The 25,624-nt window shown below is 42.9% G+C and overlaps 1 protein-coding gene and 1 long non-coding RNA gene across 2 annotated transcripts in view; both read right to left on the reverse strand.

The window, feature by feature from the left end:
- Positions 1–2,531: 2,531 nt before the first annotated feature.
- Positions 2,532–5,899, reverse strand: LOC122175657. Its single transcript, XR_006177463.1, has 3 exons — positions 5,825–5,899; positions 5,307–5,437; positions 2,532–2,618 (listed from the first exon to the last, which is right to left on the reverse strand). It is a non-coding gene; the product is annotated as an uncharacterized LOC122175657 (long non-coding RNA).
- A 7,165-nt stretch (positions 5,900–13,064) lies between these two features.
- The window catches only part of CXCL12 (C-X-C motif chemokine ligand 12), a 17,254-nt gene continuing 4,694 nt past the window's right edge, over positions 13,065–25,624 (reverse strand). The window contains exons 3-5 of the mRNA XM_042863107.1: positions 22,503–22,589; positions 18,872–18,969; positions 13,065–16,976 (exon numbers count right to left, since the gene is read on the reverse strand). Coding sequence (XP_042719041.1) covers positions 16,945–16,976; positions 18,872–18,969; positions 22,503–22,589 — 217 coding nt within the window. The 3' untranslated portion in view covers positions 13,065–16,944. The remainder of the gene's footprint in view (positions 16,977–18,871; positions 18,970–22,502; positions 22,590–25,624) is intronic.

The raw sequence follows: 25,624 nt of genomic DNA on the forward strand, positions 1-25,624 counted from the left end.
CAGCAACCACATATAAAGTTTAAAAATAAAAAAATTGACTCACCCAACTGGTGATGATTGACAATTTAGCTGCAGAACACTCCTTCTCAGAAAACAACTTCCATCTAGGAGAGACTCTCCCTTTGGAGGCTAGCCCTTAAATGAGTCTACAGCTCATCCCTTCTGGTCATGCAGGAGGCACAGGTGAATTGCCTTCACCTGTGCTTCCTGGGCCAGCCTTCACCAGGTGCTCAATCATCAGTTCAGGCCATGACATGACAGTTCCCCCTCACACAGTTTTTGTTGTTGTTGTATTTAAAAGAATTACAGAAGTGCCATCTGACTGGAATAATGTTATATTATGGCTTTAATGTTCTCACATTCAGATATTTACCTTCCTACTGCCTTTATAGTGTGATTACACACTGACATCCTATTTCTACCCAGGAAGCTAAGAGAAGGCAAGGGCTTTGCTGGCAGAAAGGCCCTGGAGGCATTGTGGGATGTGCCAGGAGCAATGATCACTGTCTCAGCAAGGTGCTTGGTGCTTGTCAGCACTGCAGCACAAGACCCAATGAACTCAGCACATGGTGTGCGGCTGCACAAGGAGGATGAGTCCTCACAGCTCAAGGCTTTATCTCTTTGCTCCTTAAGTGCAGATGTGTAGGCTTTTGCTACAATAAGCATCCTCCTTTCCAGAAAGGAACAGCATTTCTGAGCTCCAAGGAAGGCAGAGAGCCTAAAGCAGCTCATACATCATCTCTGGTCCTGGAGGTGAGTTGATAGCATTTGTATGAGGGCATTAGCTCCTTGGGTTTGTAATGATTCCTGACAGCTCAGCAGTGAAATATTTTCCAGAGTGGGAGTACAAATGTGGATTGATGTGGATCTTATTTCCCATACAGCCCCGATCATGTAAATATGTGGATTGAAATGCACATCATGATGAAGAGCAGATTATCCAATAAGAAGCTTGTATGGAGGTTGCCTGTAAGGAAAGCAAGTCTAATAAAAATGATAGACATAACAGACTAGAACTGACTATACATCAGCCCCAGGCAAGGTGACCCTTAGCTCTCCTCCTGTAAAGTATCTAGTAATCTTTCTTGATGAACCATTTCTTCAGAGGAGTGTAAAACACTTCATACCCACATAGTGGTGTTGGGGATGTGCTGGCACACAGCACTTGAGAGCTTGGCCATTTTCACTCTCACAGGTAAAATGACCTTTTGGGAATGGCCATTCCTGGGGACATACTCTGTCCTGGAATGCATGAGCCACATGTTTGATGTGCAAATTAGAGAAGAGACACTAAAAAGACATGAGCCTAAGAAAAAAAATCTTTGGAGGAGACCAAGGATCAATGTGCAGAAAGGACACATTCTTCAAAGGAGGAATGAAAAGAAGAAATACATCCTGCTGACAAGAGATGGGAAATACTCAGAGCAATTTAGCTTCCATTACAGTCGGGTCATTCAGCTTCAATAAATATAGGCGAGGAGATCAGGAAGAGACTGTTCATGGAGAACGTGGATGAAGAGGAGCTGGAAAGAGACCAACTTTTCGGTAAATTAATAAGGAACTAAGGGAAAGAATAAGATAAATGATTTAGAATGAGCTGAATTTCTTTAATGGAACAGTTAAAGAAGAAAATGTTTTCACAGACTGATCAACAGAGAATCTATTGTTTTAGCTCAAATTGTCTTTCTGATAGATATCTTTCTGAAGGGTTCTTTAAAAGGAAAAGTCAAATCATTTTAATATATAAAGGGAAAACTGAAATGCTAAAGAATTTTTGAAGCTTGCTTCATTTTTGATTTCTGAAATTGTTGACTGGAATCAGCCAAACATGTGGCTAATTTCAACCCCCTTGAGCTTCGGTTGTGTTTGTTTAATAAAAAAGACAACTGTCACCCAGCAGCACTGAGGGACAGATGTGGAGCAGCTGTTGTCAGCCCACAGTCACCCCCAGAGCAGGAGAAGTCATGGATGGTGACTAGGATGGCAGAGCAGCACAGAGTTATGGCTCCTACTACTTCAGACAAGGAGAAAGCTAGGAAACACCTGTGGAAGCAAACCCTTGCTCAGCTGGGTGTGTTAATACACTGCATGGATTGGGAAACAAAGAGTTGATGCCTCTAACTACTCCACCCTGTCTTTGGCAGCCTCCCAGACCACAACAAACTGCATTCATGGAGAAGCGTCAGACAGAAAAAGCAGTTTTTCCTCCCTGGGAATTAAAGCATCCATGTTTTCATTCCTATGGTGAGATGTTGCCCCATTCCACTCAGTTCAGTGCCAGTTCCCACCTGGAGTGGATAGCACTTGGGACAGCTCTATGGGAAGGTGGTGACGTGTGTGACCTGCAATGTCTAGATGCCATAGAAGAGGCATCAGCAAGTTCTTCTGTTTTCACTATTGAATATGAATATAGAAAGTAAAGGAACTGGAGAGAAAATCAGGGAGAAGGGCTGTCAGAGCAGTTGGGGTGAGCCTCAACTAAAGAGCACTGGGGAGCTATTTGCTGTCAGCCAACATGATGCTCCTTGCCTGTTCTGCAACCTGCCCCAGTTCTGCTTGTACTGGATTTGGTCTCCACTGGCCTCCCAGTCTGTAGTGTAACATCCTCCATCACAGCCCTAAGAGAAAACAGGCTCTGTGAGGCACTGGATGACTGGAATGGATGAGACATGGCTGCTGATTCCAAACAAGACATTTTGCTTTGCTTTTCCCAAAGGGAAGATGCTGCCAAAATCAATCTACTTCCACAGAAGACATCAGTCTTGACACAGCTCTGATTTCCAATGGGAAAAAGCAGATCCCTAGAATAGCTCTGTCTAGAGTTTACATTCTTCACTATGCTCCCACCAGATAGTCTAATATAGATCTCATGTGTCCCTTCCAAGGACTGAATGTGCTCAAATTTCTCTATGGTGCCATTTCTTAATTAATATTATGGATAGTGCTAGGTAAGGGTTGATTTACATGCCAAGCTCAGTAACAGATTTAATAAAATTCCCTTTGCTTCCTAGCTGGAGCACCTGGGGTGAGATTTTATTGGCTTGTTAGATTGCTGGCTGCCTTTTACAGACACCTCTTACACACATGTAGAACAAATTGTAGGTATGACTATCTTTACATAAAAAGATACACACACATTTATATATGTATGCATAGACATATGACTCTAATACACACATTTTTCTTAGGAATAATGCTTGGCACGCTTATGGCTTCCTGTTTCCTTACAACTTAGTGATCAGCAGGCATTGAAGCATTCCATGACATTGCTTAAATATACATACATAAATGCAAATTTCAGAGCAATAAACTCAGACCTGTTTCTGTAAATGGTAAGGAAATCAGAGTAGACCAGTTTGTTTTCTTAACGTTCATAGTATGTCAGTTGGCAGAGTCAAGATCAAACCAAACAAAATCTATAGACTGACTTGAAAACTGAAGAGACAAATGTAAAGAGTAGTTCGTTTCTTGTGCTGTCTGAGCCTTGCTCTTACTTATTGGCTCTCACTGTGTGCAGTGCCTGTCAATTGCTGCTTCCTCTCTGTATTTGTTAGAGCTACTCTATGGGTTGCAGTCACGCACAGGGGAAGATCAAGAGGGAGCTTGTGATGGCTCTTCATCCCAGGGCAGGTGCTTGCAGGGAGATTCCTGTTGCACCTGGGTACTTTCTAGTATGGTAGCACTTGCTCACAGGTGACATTATAAATAAATATTAGCAGATTCATAGTATCATAGAATCATTAAAGTTGGAAAACATCACTAAGATCATCTAGTCCAACCAACAACCCACCCCCATGATGACATCTAACCATATCCCTCAGTGCCACATCTCCAATAGCTATTATCTGGAAGAAAACGATGAACCCCACCTTGCTACACATTCCTTCCAGGCAGTTAAATGACAACAACAAAGTAAATAGTCATAACGCTTTTCTTTCTTGCTGTCTGGGGAAAAAAAAAAAATAGAAATAGTTGCAAATATTGCCTGGATTTCAATGTGCAGGAAATAGACAGTCCCATGCTTACAGATTGTGCTGAGCGTGTAGTTCCTGACTCTTCAAATTCAGCAGCCTCTTCATAACCAGCCCATCTCTCTTCCACCAGAAGCAGACCACTAGAAATATGTAAAGAAGATTCTGAGAGCTTGATAACGTGTGGTGAATCAGCAGAGAAAGGAGGCCCAATAGCATCAGGGAGCTGACAGTCCATCCATAGTACAACACACCACTGGGATCAGCACAGTAAGAAACTTTAGACTTTACCAAAGATTTTGGTGCTTTATCTCTGCAGAGTTGTAAAGAATCAGCAGAAACCTTGCCAAAGGGCGCTGGCTGCTCCAACCCTGCTCCGGGCTGGCTTCCAGGAGAAGACATCTCTGAGAGCACAGACTTCTAGTGCCTCACAACTGGGAGTGTTGGTGGCTGAAGGGGTCACACCACACTTCATTTCTGTAGGAATCCTCCTAAATTACTTCCACTAGCAATTATTTTAAGTGAATTGCTCATGCAAGCTCAAGCAATATGTTAGAAAAGCAGATGTGTCTTCTCTAGACACGCTTGTGAGCAGAACAAGAAGAGACAATGAGAAAAGGCAATGCAGTGCAGGGGCATTCAGCATCTGGCAGCCATTTTACTCATTTTTGTGGCTGTGTTTCAGCAGCTGCAAGCTGGATGAATAGTAGGATATTCAGGTTGCATATTAGGATACACTACTTCTTAGGAGTGGTAATGCACTGTCACAGGCTGCCTAAGGAGGTGGCGTTCAAGAAATGTGGAGATGAGGCACTGAGAGACATGGTTAGTAGGCATGGCATGGGTTGATGGTTGAACTAGATTATCTTAGTGGTCTTTTCCAACTTTCACAATTCTATGATTCCAAGCCTTCCAGCCCTACCAGCTTGTTTTGCTACCAATGACAATCTCACAGCATATCAGCACGGATTTTGTCTCAGCCCTCCCTCCTTCTTTCTTTTTAGCAAACAGAGCATGGGCTTGTCCCGAGACAAAGTCCTGACACTGTGTCTGGGTGGTGAAGGGCTCTTCATGTCCCCTGGGCTGATCCTTTATGGGAGGATATTTGCCAAAGTCTGAGCAATCAGGACCACAGGATGAAAGCTGAAGATAATCTAATTTAATTCCTCTGAAAGCAAATGTTTAAAGAGCTCAGATTCACAGGTCCCGAGCAACTAGTAAAACAACTAAAAAGTCCAAGGGGAGCATACTTGGCCAAGTTCTGGTATTGGTTATACAGCATAAATCCAAAACAAGCCCACAGACTTTGTCTTCCATGTCGTTAAATTCACGTACCTGAAACTATTTAGGCCTTCCTTTTTTTCCTAGATGAACAAAATGACTTGCAGTTCTTTGGACCTGATTCTCCTTTGCAGAGCCTGGTGTGTATCACAGGTGATAATACATAGTTGTACTAGGAACAAGCTCTATGTGAGAAAGGAATTGAGTATTAGATCTATTTCTTACACAGATACAGTGCTTTGGGAACTATGGTTTTCACAGATTCAGGAGACAGATAAGGTAAAAAAAAAAATGGATTTTTCTCAGTGTAAATACAATTACATTAAAAACTATTCCTTTGACTCTTGTTTTGGTGAAATACTGTGCCAATACACACACGACATGCCAGGGACTAGCATGCCCATGTTGTATAGATCCTCTTCTCCGGTGGTCTGGTTGCAGGGAGGATGGGTGCAGTTCTCAACACAGACTCCTTTCTGAGCCCCACAGAAGGTGGTTCTGTGATTTTTCAACAACTTCTGAGACCCCAAATACTGTGCTAATCAGAGCACAATACACCTTCCTCTACTCACCTGGCTCTCACCAACTTTTTTTTCCTGATGATGTTGAGGCAGTACTCTGCACCCCGCGGAGCTGCTAAAATTAAAATAAGAGGAAGAAGCAAGCTGCAGAGGTTTAATGCAAAACAGGCAGCATGACCAAAAATACCACACTTATAGATTAAATCTTTAGCTTAATTCAGATCTGTTGCAGAACAGCCCCTGAAGGGAAATGCATATAAAAGATTCATCCAGGTTGGCTGCTGAATGTAATTCTTTCCACAGTTTTCAGGTACTGGCACTGCCAAAGCATTACGGCTGGGCACTCTCCTGCCTGCTCCTTCCAACAACTGAGGCTCACTGCTGCTAGAGACAAAACCCAGCAGCACCACGATGACTTGCCCTCAGTGTTTCATAAGACAAGATGGTAAAATAGGCCTACTCCTTAGTTTCTCCTTCCCAAGCTATGGTCTGGAGAGACTGCTAGAGCCAGTTAAAACAAAACAAACAAACACACCTCCTTTTCCTGAGAATTATTGGTGCTTTGCCATTGGATTCCATAATTAACTGACTCAGGGGAAGTTAGAATATTGTATTTTTGCAGGAAACATCTTTCTGCAAAAAGTTACATTTGATTTGAGAGGATGCTCCACTTCAAAAGATAGAAAAAACCTACTTTTCATGTTGCTGTATTGTGTTACATTATTAGATTATATTTGAAGCTGAGAAGTCAAAACAAGCCATTTTACCTTATCACTACGTTTCAATGTTAAGAAAGTGAAACATCTGAGCATTGTTGGATGGGACTGAAAGGGTCATCTTGGAGCATTTTTACTTTCCTATTGGAGGTTAACCGGCACAGCCACGTTCCCACAGAGTGCTGGAAGGAAACCAGTGTAACAACAAAAAAAATTTCATCCGGGTCTGATTGCTAAAGAGCAGAAAAATAGTCCTCCCTCTTGGATCACACAGGATGAGCACTGCTATTTGGAATGAGCCTGGGCAGATCCACAGAAAGTACATGAAGGTGCCTTGGGACAGAGGTGGAGAAGCAGTACAGAAATCAGGAGCGATTCCTCCACATGAAAAGTACACTTCGCACAAGGACCGGACAGCCTTCAAGTTAAAATGAAAGTTAATTTTGTTACTATTTCCTTTTAGGGAAAAAAAAAAATCATAATTGAAAGATGTCAGACTAATTAGACCTTGCTCAGTGCCTATCCAAACTCCCAGATCCTTCTTCATGCTTTATGAACTGGGCACTGTGAATCATAGAATCAAACCAAGGCTGGAAAAGACCAAAAAGATCACCTAGTCTAACTGTAAGAAGAAACTATAAATGGCATAAAGCATCCTTGGCTTTCATATTCTGGTGCCATAGATGGGCCACAAAAGCAGCACAGAACAGAAAACCCAGGATGGCGTGGATTGCTGGAACTGCAATGGCTCTAAGTCACTCCGACACACAGTTATCTGATAATTAGAACAGAAAAAAAAAAAAAAAAAAAAAAAAACAGTTTTGTCATTTACTGACAGAATTCTTCCCAAATTCTCCATTCCACAAGAAAATATTACACTTCTTCAGTCTTAATTCAGAGTAAAAACAAAAACTAGAGTATTAGGAATCTCATTCTTTCTCCTAGCTGAAAGCTTAGTTCTCAGCAGCTCTGCTGAGCCCTCTGTGGGTTTTTAGAAATGGAGCAGAAGCATTGTGCCGTTTGCTTCTGTGTCCTGTTTAGCTTCTTTAAGAGCGTCCAGATTGCTCATTGCAATCAACTACCCTTTATTTACTGAGGCTGAGGGAAACCAAACACTGGAGATACTCACATCATGAGCATCATGTCTTTTTTGCCTTCTCTTCCAAGGTACCTTGATTCCTGATGGCCAGATGGCATTCCCAAATACACAGCTGTAAACCAAGAGCATTTCACCAATGTCAAAGTGCAGAATCAGGCCCTTCTATCTAAGACGCAGTATTGCTGGGGACGTGGCTGTGGTCTTCCATCTGTTTCCAGTTAGCTGCTGGCACTAGGAAAGCCCTGAAGTCACCATGGTCTCTGGGCAGCAGATAGAACTTTTGTTTTTGCAAAGACAAAAGGCAGAGCAGGCCAAACCAACACAACGTATGCAAGCACTAGGGAGCCCGATGAAAAGCAATAAAGAATGTCCAAAGTCAGCAAGAAGTAGCGTGGCAGCAGGAAAGAGAAAACTTACAGCAGTTAAAAGTGAGGAAGCAGGGAGTGGAAGAGGAAGAGAGGAGGAGCCAAGATGGCCTGGTACCCAATGCAGTGATACCCAGGGTGAGCTCTGCTGAGGCTCGTATGGGAGCAGGCCACAAGGAGCAAGCTGCACAACACTGAGCTGCTGACCTCCTGCCTGCAGCCATCCCTCCCTAGGCTTTATCTCTGGTAACAGCGTGACTGGGAAACCTTGCTACTCCTTGACACTTCTCTGCCATCTTTTTACACTACTTTACCCCTCCAATGAGCTGAAATACTTCCTGTTAACCAAGCCATGCAGATGGTGTGAAGTAAATGTGATACTAGATGATCTGTATTTCTTTACTTACTTGACATCCCATCCCATGGCCAGTGTAATGATTCTCCAACACCCAAAAGAAATAGAGACTTGCACTCCTTGCAACATGCATATCTGACAGGAGCCCAGCAGAGCAAATATCCAGCCATGAAACTTATCAGGTAGGGATACTATCGTTCTGATTTGCACAACTCCTGCATGATGGAACCTTAACACAGCTACAAGAAAAACCACAGAGACAGACTCAGATCAGGAGATGGGATACAAGAACAGGAGAGTGTAGACTGAGCATAGATTTTTTTCCACAGGCAATTAGGAGAAAATCTAGAACAGCTAGGCTGAGGACATAACTGAAAGTGAACATGAGGATCTTAAGCCTGAATGTGGACACTGAGCACAATGGTAGCCATCCAGCTGCCTTCATGGCTGAAGTTCCATCATACAGAATGTGATTCCTGTTTGCCTTCATAACATTCAGATTTTTAAAGAAAGAAAATATTTCCTTTTTCCCCTCATGCTTTTCCAAATATTTTTATGCGGAACTATTTTTTCCCTCATGCTCTGCCCTGTGGAAAGACTCTAATTTAGAAAACATGGGCCTAGCCATACAATGGGGCTTGGCATTTGCTCATGTAAATAGTCTTCCCTCTTCACAGGAATTGTAGTGTGTAATCTGAAGTATTTTATGTGCTTCTGTGGTGCTCAGAAACAAACAGCGTGTGCTGGATATTAAACTTCTATTGATTTTACATATAGCTGTGGCACTGTGTGCGGCACTGTGTCAAACAGTTTGGTTATCTGGTGGCTTGGATTTTGTTACACATTCTAATCATCATTAGTGAGTCCTTTCTTCAGCTCCTCCTCTTCTACAGTCAATGCACAGACACATTTCACCGCAGTCAAAAATCTTCTTCCAGGCACTGCAGTAAATCACAGTGCACATTAGACAATGGAAGAGATCACAGATCTTTAGGGTGGGAAAAAAATAAATAAATAAATCAAGTTTTTGAGGTTTCAGTCAGCTACAGCAGCATTTTAAACCTCTGTCCTGTTCTTAAGATGTGTTATTCCACCATTTGACAGCTTGTGGTAAACTCTGCTTTCTGTTCAAGCTGGATGAGGGCCAAAATAGTGTGGTTTGGGTCTACCAAAATCCTCAAGCACCCTCCTGGTTGCTTGAGTCCATCACATCAGGGTTACATTGTCTAGTCATTGGCAGGAGGAAGGAAGAAATAGGAGATCACCACTTTTCCTAGACAGCTTCTGCAAGGAATGGCTGGAGAGAAGAGATGGAAGGAATGTAAACCAAGGACATATTGATGTGCCAAAGGGTGGTGCTGCTGTGGCAGGCAATGAAAGACAGATCAAGCTGTCCAAGCAGTGGAACAAGCCCAAGAGCATAAGCTGAGCATGCAGTAACAATGTTCAGGCTGAAAGGACTCCAGATCCTGATCTGACAGAGTGGACGAAAAATGACAGAAACAGAGATATTCCACCACCTCTCTCAGAGGTGGAAAACGGACCAGTAGCCAGAGAGCACCAGCAAGGAAGACAAGCAGGTGGGCAGAGAGCCCACCAGATGACTTTGAATCACCAAGACTTATCACATGAGCTGCAGCAATTAGAATTGGGAAGCAAGAGGAGATCCTCAAAGATCCAGAGGACAGAATGAAGGACCAATAAGAGACAAAGGAAGAAGCTCAAGGATTTGCTAGAAGATCACCAGTACGAGCACTCCTGACAGAGAAAACCTTTTGAGCAAGATTTGTTCCCAGATCAGAGGTGCATGGATCAGGACCAGGGCTTCAGCTTTACCTCTCTGCCACACCTCTGCTTCTTCAACTGGAGGTCAACCATTGTGACAAAAAGCAAAGACATTTTACCCCAAAGTTGTCTCCTGTGTAACAGCAGGAGCCATCCTCAGCCTCAGCTCAAGCAGAGCTGGGATGGCTGTTGTACTGGTGTTATTAATCATACACAAGCTGAGGAATGCTCCCTTGGAGCTGGGGATTTCTGCAGATAGGTTTCCAAGGCCAGAAGGATCATTAGCTCATCTGGTCTGACCCCATCTATAACAGAGGTAAGAGAATTTCACCCAGTATCCCCTGGGAGCCCATCAAGCTCTATGTGGTGAACACCAGAGCAGTGTTTAGCACTGCTCTGAAGACATAAGAAGAAAGGAAAAAAAAAAAAATTCAGGGCTTTCCCCTTCTCATGGGGAATTTGTTCCAAAGGCTAATCAGTTCCACACTTAGAAATCTGTTTTCAGTTTGAATGTCTCTGGCTTCAGCTTCTAGACCTTGCTTTTTGTTTTCAATTTTTTTTTTTCCCCTCATTTCTTTGCTAGTCTCAAAGCTACTTATTTGTTTTGTCTGAAATACTCCGGATGAATTAAAAGTAAGTAGCTTTATAAAACAGGAAGATGTTTACCAGAAGCTAGGAGTGACCTTCATCATGTAGCATCATAGCAGCTCTTAGGTAACATCCTCAGCACTTGGGTTATTCCAACAGAAGGAAGTGCTGCTGTTCTTTTAACAATTTTCCCACTCCACTCTTCACTTATGACACAACTTGATGCAGAACAGAGAGCTGGGGAAAAAGATGGGCTTTTCAGCCTCCTATTCAGCCTTGCTGGGCTCCACCAAGCTCCAATCACAGGGCACATACCTAGTTTTGAATCTCATTGCCCAGTAACAGCAATGCCAGATAAGGCATGATAGGTGGCAAGTGGGGACCTCTGATAACAGATTCTCAGCACGTAGCATATCTGATTGAGCTAAGGTAGGAAGAACACAAGAGGAAGGCATAGAAAGAGATGGTGCTTCTTTTCTGTAGGTACCCGGAGGAGTTCTGGATTAAAGTTGTTGCTTGCTTCCTCTCGCCTTTTTGAATCTCTTGAAGACTCTGATCCTTACAGCAGCCTTCTCCAGGTACCTGCTTAGAATTCAGACTGCCAAGCTGCCATCTCCCCCAGTTAACAAGAGATACCTTTGTTCTTCTCCACAGGCTGCTTCCTTGTTCTCCTTTGACTCTCCTCTGTTCACTCCTTTGTTCTCCTATTTTGATTCCTTCTCATGACTGTCACCTCCATCTCTTACAGCATCCTTCACTTTCTACAAGTCCTTATCTTTCTCCTTCTTTTTCCTGATGTGGGTTCCGTGCCTTTTTCTGCTCCCACTGTCTCACGTCTCCTGTATTTCACCTTGCACATCTACCCTATCTCCATCTTCTTTAGACTTATCCTCACCCTTGCAGAGATCACTTCTCTAGCTCACTCCTTTTCATTTTACCCATCATAAAGCTGTTACTCTCTTCTCCTTGCTCTACCCATTTCACCCACAGCATCAAGAGAACTGTTTTCCCTTGTCATAAACATTCTTTAATCCTGCAGCATTAAAAAAACAGAGGAACTGGTTGTAATGCAACAGAAAGTACAGCAATGACAATAGTGCAGCAAGGTCCCAGGCTATAAGAGAGGATTTGCTCAAATGCAACAGCTGCAGGCACAGAAATAAAGTAAGGAAATTACTTACCTTCTAAAGGCCTTAGACACACAGCAATTCTCAGCATGACACCCTTGCCCCTGCTACTACCCTTAAATGAGGTCTGGGAAGGGTGAAGCCAGGATCCACCAGGTGTTCCTGTCACTCAGGTGTACTGCACACACCTGAGTTCCCCTGGGTTGGCTCTGCCTTCCTTCCAGGTGCTCAGTCACTGGTTCAAGCTGTGACTCAGCATTTCAAGTGCACCAGTGAAAAAGGAAAGCAGCAATAGCATGAAAGACACATAAACAAGCAACAGGTTTTCTTACTCAAATCAATCTCCTTGCTTCAAATTTGGAGACAGAAACTCTTATCACACTTTTCTAATGACCATAAATCCCATTCTGCAACCACCTTCCCCGTGTGTCTTATCCTTCAGGCTCTGCAAAAAGACGATCTGTGAGGATGAGTCTGTGTGAAACCTTTCATGTAGCTGCTGAAACAGAAGCATTTCATGTGTTGTCTTCTGACCTGTGCTACACCAGGGCCTGATATACCCTGCTCATAATCAGCATCAAGATGGTTGAAGCCATGAACACAGCTGATTTCCTTCAGCTTGTTAATATTGGAATGCTGCCTCTGAAGAGAGCCAGATGTGCTAATAAGGTGGGTTCATCACTAATTTCAAGGCAGCCCTCTGAATGTGCAGTTCACAGATATGTTGCCATAATGATTTGCCAAGGAAGTGAAAAGCCCAACATTAACATCCAAGTGAAAAGAAATGATGAAAGACACAGCAAAATATTGCAGAGAATACACAGCCTTTCTTTAATATTAATCTGTAATTACGTAGCTAATTACTGCAATCCATTTCCGGGTGGCCTGGGAATTTCTCACCGGCCATCTGCATGCACAATTACCTGTTCAGTTTTTCACAACCACTTACTAAATCACTGCTGGATTTGCAAAGGGATCATCAGTCATCTGAGCTTCCCTTTTCTTTTTTTGCATGTCTTTTGACTTGCGTCAATTTGGCTAAGTAGTATTTATTGAATATGAAGGTCAGGAAGGCTCAAGCACTGTTTCACTGTCATAGCTATTTAATTATCTCCAGCCTTTGCTGCACACAGAACTCTGAGGGGCTGGGAATCACTCTTATTGTTACAGTGGAAGAGCTGAGGTCTGAACAGCTTTCTGATGGGAAATGTTCAGCAGCTCATGTCTGAGGACAAACCATGGGAAGCAAGTAATCATTTTGTTCAGATAGGAATTTTTATTAAGAAAATTATAAGTGCATACACATTTACTGGAGAAATTACAACAGTATAAAAGTGTTTATTTTCAAAATAATCTATGAAAGGAGTAATTTCAAATGCATAATATAACTCCTCCATAAAAGCTGCCTTACAGGAACACAAATACAAAACTCTTTTCACATTATTTGGGAGGATTTATTTTTACTTAATAAGTACAGTATTCACCACATTCTGACTACACTGATCTCTTACAGAGTGGAAGACGGAGGAAGGTTCATACAGCCCTTTCATCACCACAAACATATTCTTCTCTGCGGCCGCCAGAATTCTGGGGTTTTGAGCAACCTGGTCTAATGGGAAGTGACCCTGCCTGTAGAAGGGTGGTTGAAACTAGATGATCTTAAAGGTCCCTTTCAACCTAAACCATTCTACAATTCTATGAATTTAATGTTTGCAGGCACGACTCATCTTGGTGGGAAGTTGGCAAATAAAAATATAAGATTTTAGTAATGAGGTCTTAGATACCCTTGATTACTGTACATCACACAAACAAAACAAACTGCCAGAGAAAAAAAGACTCTCTGGATTCTAAGAACGGAAAATATCAACAGAAACTTCTGTAGGAGCTGCATTTTCAACAGAACGTGTCTATTTTAATTGGAACACAGCCTTCATTGCAAAAGACCAATGGTCATTTTGCTCAAACACATCATTAAAAACATATCAAAAAATCATCCTTCATGCTTTCTCAGGCAGAATTCAGATAAGATATTCATACATACAAGTGTAAAGCTAATATAACTTAAAAAAATGGCACAGCAATAAATACCATCTATTCTCTTTCCAAAACAAACGAACAAACAAACAAACAAGAAAACACCTTAGGATTTGACAGCTGCACTTTGGAAATACCACACATGACAAGACCATTCCACACTTATGGAAGCTGCTTTTTTGGCACTAGTTCAGTTTTACCCTTTTCCTCCTATCCTTCACATGTGGTCCTTACATCACTCCCATCTTCCAATTTGGTCCCTGATTCAATCTTTGGTCAACAGTTAAAGGCAGAAAGGGAAATCTAGTGCTCTCCCTGAGTGGGCTTCTGTTAGTGCAGCTTCTTGGCCTGCTAAGTGTGCACAGGAGGAACAGAGTATGACTCACAAGGTAGCAAGGAAGCTTGATGCAGCCCAGTGATTGATGTCCCTTGTATGAAGGGCAGAGCTGCTCTTCCTTATGCAATGATTCTCTCGCAAATAACGCCAAGTGAAAAGTGAAGCTTCCCGCTCAAGTTTGACATTAGGACTAAAGCAAGACAAAGTTTTGCTCAGGTTCTCATATAAGTTCCCTGTGGGAAGTCCCTTTCCTTCCAGACTGCTCCTGCAATACCCACGAGTTTGCTCCTATAGGAAAAGGTCATCAGGTGACCCCAGTTTCCTACATTTTAGCTAAGGTGTTCCAGCAGTGCCCATCTCAATGTTTGTGCCAAGCTCTGTGTTTGCCCAGGCTCTGATGTGTGAACTGAGACTGCACCACAGTGCTCCAAGGTTGTCCAGCCACATCTAGTCACTGGAAAGCCAACGTTTCTTCTAGAAACAAAACCTTCATGACCCCTATCCTTGTTAACAAAGGATGCTGTTGAATCAAAACAAAAAGGATTATTTACCTCTGGTCTGATTCCAAAGGAAATAGATCAGGCATTAAGCTGCCCTTAGTTGGGAAGAACATGTTAAGATTGCATCTTCATGGGGGAGAAGGACAAGCTTCATGTCTGTGTAAAAACGAAGATTCTTCCACACTTTCCTCAAAATCATTCTTGGCTTTGACAACCCAAGCTTAAGCCTCCCAGAAAACCACTTGCTACTGCAGATGCATGTGCAGGGACAGGAGGTAGACCCTAGGATATACAGCACATTCCAGGGAGGATACAAAAAACTTATTTTCTTATATAAGTTCTTCCTGTCTTTACCCTGACAACAGGGTTCTGATCCTATTCACATTGAAATCAACAGCCCAATTCTCATAAAGTACAGTGGTACCAGACCTTCCAAAACAGAGACAAAGAATACTCAAAGCATCAGCTTGGAGATGGCATCAACAGAAGGAATGTCAAAATTACACACACACACACACATTTTTAGGCACAGCAGTTGGTTTCTACTTCAAAATACTTTCATTTAAAGTAAATGAGGTGATGTATCCCAGCCAAAGCACTCTCTGTTATAGCACCTTTTTGCAGAGAGGAAAGGACTTACAAGATTTTTACCTGAATCCACATGGCAGTAAGGTAACCCCAGCTAGCTAAAATGCCTTTTTGGCCTTAAAGTTGCCTGCCATGGAAAGGCATGCTTACCAAAATGGTCCTTTCAGTGTTCCTGACACAGGCTGCAGATAAGAAGGAAGATTCCCTTTGAAGCAACCAGCTCCAAAAAAAATAATACAATGTTATGACATTTTTGTTTACAATAGACACACAGATACATATAAAAACAAGTATTGTGCTGCACTAATGTGCTTCCCCCCTGGATCTCCGTGTGCGGCATAACATAATTATCATAGTATTTTAGGCGTTTTTTCCATACACTATTTAGCAAAGATACTTGTTTACACAGGTAAGAACCAGGAGAAGGAAGTTTCTGGCTGAGTGAAGGAATTGGTGCAAGGACTGTCCTCAGGTGTGCTTTGCAAAGGAAATTTCAGAGGCTATGCCATTCACCAGCAAACTGTGACCACTAGTGAACAGTGAGTGTTGGCCTTCATCTCCACACTCAAGAAGCGTGCAAACTGGGCAAAATTTCCTCTCTTGCCCCAGTCATCTGTTTTCTCCAAAGACGTGGCCAGACATCCTCTTTTGGATGTACCCAGAACAATCAAATGCGCTGCTGCCCTCAGATAGGTGTGACTGTTCAGTAACAGAGGGTACAGCACTTAGTGAACAGTTACATTAATGCTCTTCCACCTGCTTCACCACAAGGCCAGTCCAGAGAGCTGAAGTCACCTTCTGCAGATGAGTGGGAACAGACACCTGGTGCATGACAGCACCTCTGACTCCTCCAGTGATTTGCAACATGATTATGCTGCTAGCTCTTTAATAATCCATTCCTTTTTGTGCTAAAATTTGTCATCAGAGACAGGAACATAGGAAATGCCAAGTGACATCAGATCAGTGTTGTAGCTTCTAACACACTCTTGGCTCCTAACACTTGGCTTCTATAAACTACTGGCACCTTGCAGTACCACATGAGCATTGTCTCAGAAGCTCACAGCTGTCGCCAAGATTTCTAATCTACAGAGAATGGCTTCAGCCCTGAAATCCTGAACTTAATCCCTCAGCCAAAATACATATATTCACTGCCCATGATAACATTGGTCTCTTTCACTGATGTCTGATGCTTTTTAGCCTTCCTGTGTTCTTGGCCTTAATGACTTTTGGGGCAAGGAACTCTTCTTTTACTTACATAACATCATTGCACTATACAGTTCATGTCCTTCTAGGTTTAAATCTCCAGGAGACTTGCATGAACCAAAAGAAAGTTAAATAAAGCAGGACCTCTACATAGCAAAGGAAATAAAATATTATATAATAACATAGGGTTAGTTTAAATTCATATCTGCCCTCAGTGCTAAGTAATCAACCAACCTGTATAAAAACATATTTTTCTTAAAATCAAATACATCTTACTACATAAAAATAGCACTGTGAAAGCAAGCCAATTTGTGCAAAAAAAAAAAAAAAAAAGACAAAAAAAAACCAAAAACAACACCTTTGGAAATGCATGAAGCGTTGCTTTTGTGCTGTATGATAACAGTGAAATGTATTCCTTCCCTAATACTGGTTATCTGCTTTCTGGGTCCTACAGTAAGAAATCCTGTAGACGGCTTACAATGCTTGCCTCTTACATCTTGAACCTCCTGTTGATGAAGAACAGAGTGAAACACTATTAAGGTTTATTCACTTGCAAAAGTTCTGACATTAGGCCTAGTCAAACAGCAAATCAGCATCTGGACTAACACAAAGGCATTTATTTTCCAGTCCCTCTAATCAGTATGTGCCAAACAGATTGGGGAAAGTTCTCCACAAGGAGCTATAGGGGCCGACAGGGCAAGCCCAGCACTGGGAATCATTTTGGGCAGGTTGTGCTCATCACAGTTAGTAAGGTGTTCAGAGCTCACACAGGAGAAAGGCTGGCTAGAAAGCTCATTCTGGACTTGAAAGCCAGAGCAAATAATTATCAGTGAGCAAAGAGACTCAGCAAAAAAAAATAGCAGGGAAAAGAGGGATTAATCATACGTGAGCAGCCCCTGTAGTGGAGCAAGTGACACTACAAATGCCTCCACTCCTTCCCCCAACCTCAGCTCTGCTGAGAACTTGCACTGCATCCCTTGTGCTCCACAGAGGCCTGCAGAAGTGCCAGGTCTTTGTGTGAAGGAAGGGACAAAGAAGGCAGCCCACTCTGCTCTTGTTGGTATTCAGCTTCCATGATGGAGAGGATGGAAAGCAGAGGCCCCACGTGTGCTGTTCAGCCCTGAAATCATCTCCATCTGTGACCTCAGAGCTGTGAGTGGGTGGGCAGCACGCCACACCGTATGGTGACCACTTGCCAGTGAAGAGGGTCCCAGGGACGGAGAGCAGCCATAGGCTGCATGGGAGATGTGTGAGCTGTATATGCGGAGGTAGGAAGCATAGGGCAGGAGGCAAAGGAATTGAATCTCACCCAAAACTGGGTGATACCCAAGATTCTTGGATACCAGAAGTACCCAAGAAGAGCATTGGGTTAGGAACCACAGTACAGTGCAAATGTGCCATGGATATGGGCAAGGTTCAGTCAAAACAAGGAGCCAGGCAGTGCTGCCAGCCTCCAGATTTTAGCTGATCCCTATTCCTGGTCCAGACTGATCAACCTTTTACAATCTAGAATAGCTCACTGAGGCTGAGATACATGTGTCAGAGGGCAAACATTGGGGATTCAAAAAATCCTGATGCCTCAGCCTGTTCCATCTAGCCAGCAGACTCAGGATGAAGAGCCTTTCCAATGCCTGCTGGGCAAATAAGACTCTGTGACCACAGCCAGTGATGAATGTGACTGCTCTTGGTGAAGGTAGCCTCAGAAAATTCATTCAGGCATAAAAAAGGTAACTAAACCATGAGTAAAATTTTCCTCTTTGAAGATATCCTTTCCAGTATCCTACACCAATAACACCACCTCTTACTGCAGAAAGACAGGACACACCATTCTGATGGGCCAGAACTAGGGACATCCAGAGAGTTGGCATATGTAATACCAAGTTCCGGAACTTAAAATTTCCCATAGAAGAAGTCTTATCCCATCACCAATGTGATATTTCAGGCCTTGTGCTGAATTTGTCATTGAAAAACACCAGTGACAAATTCACAGCTGTTACTTATAGCTTAACTCTACCAGTTTGGTATTGGAGGAACAAGACCAGCTAAGATGAAATTTGCATTGACATTAAGACATGGCCACTTTGAGAGTGAAATAATTCGGCCAAACCTCCACCATGATATAATAAAACTGACATCCCAACAACCACTACAGCTTTACAATGGGATCCAAAAACTCTGTCCCATTTACCCCCCATTTCTGTTGTGGCTGAATTTTGCCAATGCTTCATGAGTATCTGTATAGTACCCCCTTGCAGGGAGAGTACGGTTGTTATCTGCAACAAACAGTGGAGAAAAATAAGAGGCCCAGGCAGGCTGTTTGTCCAATGTCACACAGGATGGTCTGTGTAAGAGCAGGGACTTGAAGCTGGGGTATCCCAGCTCAGAAACTAATGCCTCCTACCATTCTTTCTCCCTGGAGACTTTAGTGGTGTTGCACGGGAAGGGCAGAGTGGGCCCCGTTTCTTCTGTTGCTTTTTTTTATGAGTGCGATGACGTGGTCTAAATTAAAAGAAAAATACAAAGAGACTGCCATAAATTATCCACATACAAAGGCCTTGTTCACATTTATCCTATGGCCCCTCCACATGCTAGCAGGGTGCAAATGAAAATAACATCCCCCTTCACATGCCCACTCCCCCTACCCACATTGTACCTGCTGTGGTAGAATGGAAGTGGAGGGGACTAGGTTTCTGGCTTTCCACCCACCATTCCCACTGGCATCCTCATTAAACAGTGGCTTTTCTCTACGTGACTTATAGGCATTCAGTGCCTTAAAGTGAGGCTGTGAAGACATTTCCCTATGTTGTCCCCACTGCGCAGGGCAGACACCCTGCACACACACCATGGAGTACCAGCAGGCTGATGGTTTGGTGTCTTGTACTCAAGCTGATAATTACAAATTAGACCAGGAACTAGGAAGAACTGCCACACCTGGATTTACAAGTGGTTTGGTGGAAGGCAGCAGAAGGGCTCAGCTCCCATCACAGCTAGTCACTAGAATTTGGAAGCTTCCTTTCTCCCAGAGGGATGGGGGAAAGGCTTTTCCTATTTGACTTCATTGTCTTCTCCAGATCCATCAGCACTCATCTGTGAGAGCATCTGTGCCAGCAGTAACAGCTGAGCTTAATGCACTCCAATATCTCAGGCTGAGGGAGGTTAAGGGCTGGGACTATGTCATCGTGATAGTTTAGGAGCCAGCATTGTTCTCTGGTTTCTTTATTTTGGGCTCTGTTAACTCTGCAAGGGCCTGATTTTGCAAATCCTTGCAAAGGGAGAACAGAAAGGCAGTCAAGGAAGCACTGTAAATGAGGACTGGGATTGTCTAGAAGTGATAAAGGGTTTGTTAGCTATTTCAAGAAAGGACTGATTTGCCCCATGTCTATAAAATGGATGAGTGTTGAATGATGTTGGCTACAGCAGTTGCACAATGATTTTTAAAGCCATTTATGGAATTTGGATTCCTGACAGCTTGAATGCATTTTACTGATGTCTCATAAGTGTGTAAATTACATGGAGATGTGATGAATAAAAAGCAATAACAAAGGCTAAGCAGGATTACTGAGCAAAATAATTCCCAACTAAAAACCATCTCTGCTCTCACAGTGACCTGAATTAGATTGCTATGCTCTACGAACTTGTTCTTGCCTTTAGCTGCAGATTATAACACAGAAGATACTCTTGTTTTGAAACACTGGTATAGATTAAGATGTCTTGACAGTTTGGATTTTACTTAATCAACTACAAGAGCCCTTTCTACAAAACGTATTAATTTTATTCCAGAAAAATAAATTCCCATGTACAATTGGGTTTTCATAACATGAAACAATTAGCCATTTTATTGCTAGTGCATATAGGGTAATGTCACATTTCATACAATTTCAGTACAAGTGAAAAAATATAATATATGGCTGATTGAAACTGATAGCTACATTAACATTTATAGATCTATATAGATTTATTTTACAAGCTGTTAGTAGTTCAGAAGGATATCGGTGTTTTAAACTACCAACACTCATATGGCTCCAATTCAAATATATGAATCGCTTGGTGTGCTATAAATATATTCCAAATACATTTCATTGAAGAAGTCAAAACTGTGCACTAAAATATATCAAAAACATGCCTTGTGAAAGCACTATAGACAGAGTCCTGACTGTCTACAGAGTGTGAAAATGCCACTGGTGCTAGCATTAATAGCTGGAAAATGAAAATAATGCCATGATGACCAGGATTAGGTGATGGAGATATATGCTTTCTGTCATCTTATTTAATGAACTGGGACCAAATTCTCTTCTGTTACTCAATGTGAAGCAGGATGAAACCCACAGAAATTAGCAGAGTTGCTTCTGGATAACAGCTAAGTAAGCAAAACCCAGAATCTAGTTGGAGAACAGGTGCAGGCTCACTGTTTTCAGCAGAGTTGGCCTCAGGCCTTCACCAGTGGAAATGAGAACAGAAGGTGCTCCAACCAAATTGTTTCCCTCAGGCAGGCAGGCAGGCAGGCAAGATATGAGCTTATCATCACATCTAGCCAACCCTGCAAATTTCTTAGTGCCTCCTAAGTTTCACATCTTATGAACAGCACAAAGGGCTTCACTGGGGCTGGCAGCAAACAGAAACTTAGGCAAGGGCTTTAGGATTTTCCGACGTTGGGAAGAATAGACGAAGCCCCTGTGATAGTCAGCATGGGACACATCCTGCTCTTGGCTTCAGCTGTGCCTGACAGCCAACCCAAAGCCATCCTGGCAGCATTAACTTGGATTACCTCTGCAGAGAATTTGCCCAAAGATGAGAGGGCTGAATGCTGGCGGCAAAGAAGGCACTGAGCATCAGATGAGATGGGGAGAGCTGGCAGGGCTGGAATCACAGTCTGTGTTAGCTGGTTTCCCTCCCTCCACTCCTCAACTCTTGGCCCTATTATGGTCCCAGAAACACCAGATGGAAAAATTACATTACTTCTGGTACCACTTTCCCTCCTTCGTACTGTAAAACCACAGAGGAACAAGCATTTTTTTTCCTTGAGACAGCAGAGGGCATTCAGCTACCTGTATGGCCTCAAACCTGCTCTGAGGCCATACCCATCCCCATCTTTCTCCAAGGATGCATTGCTTTTGTCAGTGACTTGATTCCAACCCTGCCTTTACCTGCAGAGGCAGTGGCAACCAGGTTCAGCATGGTTATGGCATGGTTATGGAGGAGTGGCAATGTGGTGGCGGTGGTGGGAGGGACTCTGAGTGCACAGGTGGGCTTGCTGGCCAAAATGCTGCTGCAGGACCAACCACAGCCCGGGCTCAGGCCCATCACTTATCTCATCTTCCACTCCAACAAAGCTGGAGTCCACCCCTGCATCTCAGCACAGAAATATTCTCTGTGCTGCTCTTGCTCACTGTAAAATATGACTGAGATAGGCTGGGTTCTCCTCAGGATAGATATTACCAGCCATTTGCAAGGGGAATAAAAATGAATTAAAAGAGTCTGGATTTGTCAAGCCTGGTTGGTTTTCCCCTGGCCTTGTGTGAGAGCCTTATTCATGGCACAACATCTTGCCTTGGCTGATATTATTAGCACTCTGCATTGGCCAGTGGAGAAAAAATTTTTACTGCCAAGACATGCTTAGCCTCATCCGCCTGTGCAAGCAGACCCCCAGTGTGACATGGAGAAGGGGCTCCAAAGAAACTGTAACAATATAGATTCTGAAGTAATTGTACTTTTGCTTGGAGAAGAGGGATTGTAAAGGAAGCATTTTTTCCTTGGGAGAACGGCTCTTTATAAAAGAGGATGAGTTGGAGACCCCAGCACAGATACTTCAGGACAGATTTTGCCTCAAATCCTGGCAAAATTCTTGGTTTAACATTTAGGATATGCTAGAAGGTGTTGTTTTAATACAGACTAGGCTAACTCCAAACCCATCTTCAAAATAATACGTGATTTCACAAATACTTTGTCCACATGGTTAAAGCCAGCCCTTAATGTTCTACCCTTGAATAACTCAGGATGTGTTAGCTGTTAAGTCCGTTTGTCTCTTGCCTTACTTGTTTAAAGCTTTTTCCAGATATTCCTGGATCCACTTTAGCTTGGGATCAATGCACACTTGCTTGCTGTTGCTCTTGAGCCTTGCACTGCCAAAGGAGAGAAGTCAGAGTGAGTCCCATGCATGACACCCCTCAGCCCGCACACACCCATACTCCTTACTCCACTAATAGGTTTGCAACTGCATTACAGTTAAGCTGTTGTCCTTGGACATCATTGCTGCTCTGGGGTACCCCATGAAGAGGCTGGGGTATCCCTGTGATCCTCCAGACACCTCCATAAATATCTCTGACTTCGGAGCACCGGTACGGTTTGCCTCCCCTGTGCTGATTCCTGTGGTCAGTGCTGATTCCTGTGGTCTGTGCTGGGATGCATGCTGGGGAGGGAGACACGCAGAACATGAATCTAATTCCTATCTGGACAGCTACAAACTGAGGGCTGGGAACAGCTAAATTTAATTCAAAATAACAGCGTGGTAAATACAGGTCACTTCTGCAGGAAATTAATTAAGAACAGCTTTCAGACTGAACCCAAAATTGAATTTTTGCATGCTTTGGAAACGGATACCAAGCTATAACTCTTGGATGTCCTGAAAAGGTTTGATCACTCCTTCACTTTTTTTTTTTTATTCAAGACTGAACCAGCAGGTTGTAGGCAGGAAGATAATTGGAAGTACCAAAGTGCCAGAGGCAAATTTCTCCTTGTACATTCAGTCAGCACTAGAAACAAAAGCAGAAACTTCCTGAGGGGTTTCTCCTGAATATCTGAGCTGCACTTTCCAAGCCAGGCTGTTAGCTAATTTGAATCTGCTAAGAAGCTGCAGAAAAGGAGACAAATTTTGGAAACCTGTCTGAAGCCAATTCCCTGTGGCAGCCAGGGCGGTTTGGGTTACCTGCACATGAGTAGTACAAACAGCTCCTCACCCCTATCAGCAGGCGTGACCCCCAGTACCTCAGGAGAGTGTTTTAGTTACTCCAAAGCATCTGTGCCCTGCTGCTCAGAAGCCTCCCCTCAAACAGCCTTGCCATACAAGTGCCAAGAACAGCAATTTCAGTGAAATGCCCATAGGAGTGAGTTCAGTACTTGCTTAAGCCTTTTGTTGGATGAAAGCCAAAATATTCCCTACTTCATAAAATGAAGCCTGAGGAATATAAAAATGTGGAGTAAGAAGTAACAGGTCAAAAAGTCTCCTCGGTCTGAAGTTATGCAACGACACAGTTGTAACATAAACACATTGAAGATCCAGCCTTGGAAGCCCTGTGCCAATAAAGTGATGAATGGGCCTAATTCATATTTCCCATAAAGCAGTGCCAAGCTGGAGAACTTCCAGTGAAGTGATACCTACAGTGCAAATGGATTTGCTGATGTTAGCAGTGCCTGGGAACTATTAAGCTGGCTGTAGGAGCACAGAACCAAAAGCACACGTATCCCCATTGCATGCAGAGGGAGAGAGATGAAGACCAAGGATGAAGACATCGGTTTTTGTAGGCATCTGTTTCAGCCCCCCCTTCCCTTGTACAGTTACAGTGGAGACCTAGGTTTCTGTAGGGAATGTTCTTCCAGCAGATGTTCTGATGTCTTCTTAGGAGGCAAATAACTAAAATCAATGCTAAACATGCCTATTTCCTTCTGCTGAAAAGCAGGGGAATTAGGATTGGCTTTGTAAAAGTAGACATTCACAAAGTAGATTTCTGGATTTGGAAAGCTGACTCCCTATGGAACTGAAGACAAAGCTCTTAGGCTTTTTTTTCAGGTACAGTTCCCCTCAACATAAAGGGAAATGTACTGGAGCAAAAAAAATAAAAAATAAAAAAAAATCCACATTAAAACCATATGAATTCAGTTACATTCTCTGTTCTGGAAAATAGCTTTGAAGTCACTCACACCTTCACTATGTAACAGATCTGCTGAGTTCAGAGTGAAGTTTAGTTAAGAAACTATCTCAACCAGCAATAAGAGAAATCAGTTTTGATTGTCAACTCTTCTTCTAGTGAAGACCTAAGCTCGAACTTTTGGGGGCATTTGGAGGTAAGTTTTTTGTTTAAGTACTTATTTAAATAAAAGAAAGATGGTGACCTACAGATCCATGTGTTGTGTGTGCCACTGAATCTCACTGCAAACAAACTCAGACCAGGTATGGGGCAAGAACATGTACTGTCAGTGGTTCTCCATTTCAAGCTTTTAACAGTCTAATGACTATGATCCCAGTGATAAGTAAGAGAGAAAACCACACTGTATCCAAGGTTAAATGTCTGTTATCTTCTTGAAACTACTCTCAGAAATTCAAAATCCTCTACAAAGCCTCAGCATTAGGACTCTCATAGCATCCGTTGACAGTCCCAGAACACAAATCCATACGCTATTTTTCTTTTTGGATGCTTGCCTCCAGAATTGTTTATAGGTACAGATCAGAGTCACAGCTGGTTTTGTAATTTTTCTGAAACAAAATTATTTCTCAAGTAGGTTTACATTTTTTCTCATTGTCCTCCATCAAATCCTAAGGCAGGAGCACAAATTAAAAAATGTGGATGATCCATCCAGAGTGGCTTAAAAAAGAAAAAATGTCATATGAATAAAGGTTGTATATCCCCGAGAAATATCATGAAACCACATCAGTTTTTTTCAATGCAGAAATGTTCTGGATGCTAAAGAATGGATTTTTACAGCATTTAAATTGTAACTGGAAGAGCTCAACATGGATCCACACAGGACCAACAATGGGAGCCCATGTAGTCACACAGATCCTCTCAGACAGGTCAGAAGAAGCTGATGATGGAATCATAGAATGGTCTGGGCTGAAAAGGACCACAATGATCACCTAGTTTCAACCCCCTTGAACCAGGCAGGGTCACCAACTACTAGACCAGGATGCCCAGAGCCACATCCATCCTGGCCTTGAATGCATCGAGGGATGGGGCATCCACAACCTCCTTGGGCAACCTGTTCCAGTGCGCCACCAACCTTTGAATGAAAAACTTCCTGCTAGTATCTAATCTAAAGCTCTCCTGTCTCAGTTTAAAATTGTTCCTCCTTGTCCTAAGATGAATGCTCATTTTTGTCATACTGGAAGAATGACTGGGCCATGAAAAAGCCAACCCAAAAGACCTTCTTAAATCTACCCCCT

This window comes from Lagopus leucura, unplaced genomic scaffold (genome assembly GCF_019238085.1).
Source record: "Lagopus leucura isolate 7727_CA_CO unplaced genomic scaffold, USGS_WTPT01 Super-Scaffold_739, whole genome shotgun sequence".
Classification (NCBI taxonomy): domain Eukaryota; kingdom Metazoa; phylum Chordata; class Aves; order Galliformes; family Phasianidae; genus Lagopus; species Lagopus leucura.